Source organism: Mastomys coucha, unplaced genomic scaffold, assembly GCF_008632895.1.
Source record: "Mastomys coucha isolate ucsf_1 unplaced genomic scaffold, UCSF_Mcou_1 pScaffold23, whole genome shotgun sequence".
NCBI classification, from domain to species: domain Eukaryota; kingdom Metazoa; phylum Chordata; class Mammalia; order Rodentia; family Muridae; genus Mastomys; species Mastomys coucha.
In genome coordinates, this window is record NW_022196906.1 from 96,501,295 (window position 1) to 96,504,811 (window position 3,517).

A 3,517-nucleotide genomic window follows, 5' to 3' on the forward strand; every position below is an offset into this window, starting at 1 on the left:
AAGTTTTCTTCTATAATTTTGTTGAAGATATTTACTGGTTCATTACATTGGGAGTCTTCACTCTCTTCCATAACTACTATCCTTAGATTTGGTCTTCTCATTCCATCCTGGATTTCCTGGATGTTTTGGGTTAGGAGCGTTTTGGTTTTTGCATTTTCTTTGACTGTTGTGTCAATGTTTTCTATGGTGTCTTTTGCCCTTGAGATTCTCTTTTCTATCTCTTGTATTCTGTTGGTGATGTTTGCATCTATGACTCCTGATTTGTTTCCTAGGTTTTGTATGGCCAGGGTTGTCTCTCTTTCTGTTTTCTTTATTGTTTCTATTTCCATTTTTAGATTCTGGATGGTTTTGCTCATTTCCTTCACCTGTTTGATTGTGTTTTCCTGTAGTTCTTTAAGGGATTTTTGTGTTTCTTCTTGAAGGACTTCTAGCTGTTTACATGTGTTCTCTTGTATTTCTTTGAGGGTGCTATTTATGTCTTTCTTAAAGTCCTGTATCATCACCATGAGAAGTGATTTTATATCTGAACCTTGCATTTCCGGTGTAATGGTGTGTCCAGAACTTGCTATGGTGGGAGAATTGAGTTCTGATGATGCCAAGTGACCTTGGTTTGTATTGTTTATTTTCTTACCCTTTGCCCCCCCCACCCCCAAGCCATCAGGTTATCTCTAGTGCTACCTGCCCTTGCTAAATCTGACTGGAGCCTGTCCTTCCTGTGATCTTGATTCTGTCAGAACTCCACAGAGTCGAGCTGTCTCTCATCCTGTGATTTTGGGATTCTGTGATCCTGGGCTTGTTAGATCACCTGGGAGTGGGGCTTTCTCTGTGTGTTGTGGGACTGGCTATGGAGCTTGTGCCCAAGGTCTGCTCAGGACACCAACCCAGACAGACCAGAAGGAACCCGAGTCTGGGCTGGTGGAGTTCCTGTGTGCCTGTTCCCGCTGGTCCCAGTTACTCCCAGTGTTGGGACAGATGTTGGTTCCTCCTCACCTCTGATCCTGGGTATGTCTGAGCGCCTGGGAGTGGAGCTACCTTTGGGTGTTGTGGGATTGGCTGTGGAGCTTGCGCCCAAGGTCTGCTCTGGCCACCGTGTTTGGGCTCTTGAAATTGGCAAAATATACATCCATGTGTAAGTGTCCAGATTATATAGCAGTTGGTCACCAGCTTCGTTGTAATCGCTACAGTTTGAAAACTCTGGTGATAAGGTACAAACAGAGTCAGTCACAAGGTTCTTCATATAATAAACTTGGAGGCTCTGGAGGGCTCCACCACCTCTGTGGTGACAGGAGTTCCATCTGACTCTGGTTTTACTCTTTGTGCTGAATCCCTCTGTTTACTTCTCCACAGCTATGAAATGAAAAGGAATAGGGCAGTGAGATTGAAATGTGCCCAGGGTGTCTTGGGACAAGGTTGCTGCCCACTAAAAAGATGGAAGAATATGCTTGGGAACTGTTGATTTATAGTCATTGCAAACACCTGATGACAAGGTTGGAGCCACCACCTTCAGGGGTTCCTCTTACTTAGAAAGTATGGTGTAATGTGATGTTTCAAGTTCTAGAGATTTCTGAGAACCATGAATTCTAGAAATGGCGTGGGAGGGGGTAAAGAGGGACAATGCGTGATTAAACAGTGAGCCTGTGTGAGGGTACCACTTCCCACTTGAGCATGGCACACTGATTTAATTTGTGACTACTCCATCTGAAGTCCATTTGATTTGGGCCGTTGCTTGAATGAGCTTGTTTTTCTCCTTTTCTGAAAGCCAGTTCAACTGAACAACATCGGGTCTTTTCTAGAAAGTTGAGCCATAGTTCCTGACATACCCTGTGTGAGGTTCAGAATTGCTCTCTGAGCATTTCTACCTGCACTCCTGAATAATTTTGCTCTAATGACATGCCCTCCATTGTCACATCCCTTAAGAATTCAGTATGGAACACTGATAGAGATGGGTGCATTTATTGAATTATTATCTCTACCAACTCTATAAAGCCACATATATTTTATATGTATGGAAAAGAAATTTCTCACTGAGGCTCACATATCAAGTAGTTTTGTCTTCAATTTATTTGCAGCATCAGCGCCAGCAGTAGTTCCCAGGGGCTGTCTCAGCCGTCTACCCAGACGACCCAGTATCTGAGAGCTGACACACCCAACAATGCAACTCCTATCACCAGTAAGAGTCAATTTATTCTAAAGCTGTGTGCTCTCTGTCTATGCTTAGAGTGTTTGTGGAATTAATGTACAAGCATCTAACTTGTGTAAAAGTTGATTTGATCTTTGATTTTTATTTTTTAGAGCATTGAATAAAAAAATGTTGGGGTATTTAAAGTAAAAAGAATTGCTAGAGCTAGTTTTGCTCTTTTGGGGGAGAATTCCATTGTCAATTTTATTAAAAGAGCTAATAAATCAATTTTATACAAATCCAAACTGGAGGTCTTCAGGTTAGTTTATATGGAGTAAGCTAATACTTTCATGGGGCACATAGCAACTGCACATTGGTTGTACTCATCTGATGTTGGAGATAGAATCCAGGATCTCCAGCATGCCTGCTGTACTGTGTGAGGAGCCGTGCACCAGTCCTTGGCACTGTCTTCTAACCCTGATTCACATCTGGTTACTATTGATATGGTCTGTCTGTCTGTCTATGTTTTTTCAAAACAGGGTTTCTTGCTGGGCAGTGGTGACACACACCTTTAATCCCAGCACTTGGGAGGCAGAAGCAGGTGGATTTCTGAGTTCGAGGCCAGCCTGGTCTACAGAGTTCCAGGACAGCCAGGGCTACACAGAGAAACCCTGGCTCAAAAACCCAAAAACCCAACCCCCCCCTCAAAAAAAAACCCACCACCACCACCAAAACAAAAACAAAACAAAACAAAAAAACAGGGTTTCTCTGTGTAGCCCTGGCTATCCTGGAACTCACTCTGTAGACCAGGCTGGCCTCGAACTCAGAGATCCTTCCTCGTCTGCCTCTGCCTCCTGAGTACTAGGATTAAGGGTGTGCAACACTGCCCAGCTTTTTTGTGGAGGTGTTTGGAAGATTAATTCCTTTCCTTTCCTGTCCCCTTTCTCCCTCTGTTTGTTTCTTCGTCCCTCCCTCCCTTCCACCCTCCCTACCCATCTCCCCCCTCACCTCCCTCTCTCCTTCCCTTCCTTCCTTATTTTTGTGTGCTATGCTAGAATCAAACCAAAGGGCCCTCACACATTACAAGTACTTTACCACTAAGTGATACCCCTAGCTTTTAATTTCCTTCTTTAAAAAAAAAAAACAACCTATGTGTCTCTGTGTCTTTGTGTGTGTACACAAACTCAAATGTACATGAGTTCTAGTGTCCACAGATGCCAGAGGTGTGGGATCTCCCTGGAGCTAGAGTTACAGTCCATTGGTATTGAACTTGGGTCCTTTAGAAGAGCATTGAGTGCTCTTAGCCACAGAACCATCTCTCTAGCCCTAATTTCTTTCTTTCTTTCTTTCCTTCCTCCCTTCCTTCCTTCTTCCCTCCCTCCCTCCCTCCCTCCCTCC

The 3,517-nt window shown here is 43.8% G+C and overlaps 1 protein-coding gene across 3 annotated transcripts in view; it reads left to right on the plus strand.

Annotated features, from left to right (window-relative positions):
- Ryk (receptor like tyrosine kinase) overlaps positions 1–3,517 on the plus strand; it is a 77,276-nt gene that overhangs the window by 48,956 nt on the left and 24,803 nt on the right. For all 3 annotated transcript variants that reach the window (XM_031346131.1, XM_031346129.1, XM_031346132.1), the window contains exon 7: positions 2,070–2,170. In XM_031346131.1, coding sequence (XP_031201991.1) covers positions 2,070–2,170 — 101 coding nt within the window. The remainder of the gene's footprint in view (positions 1–2,069; positions 2,171–3,517) is intronic.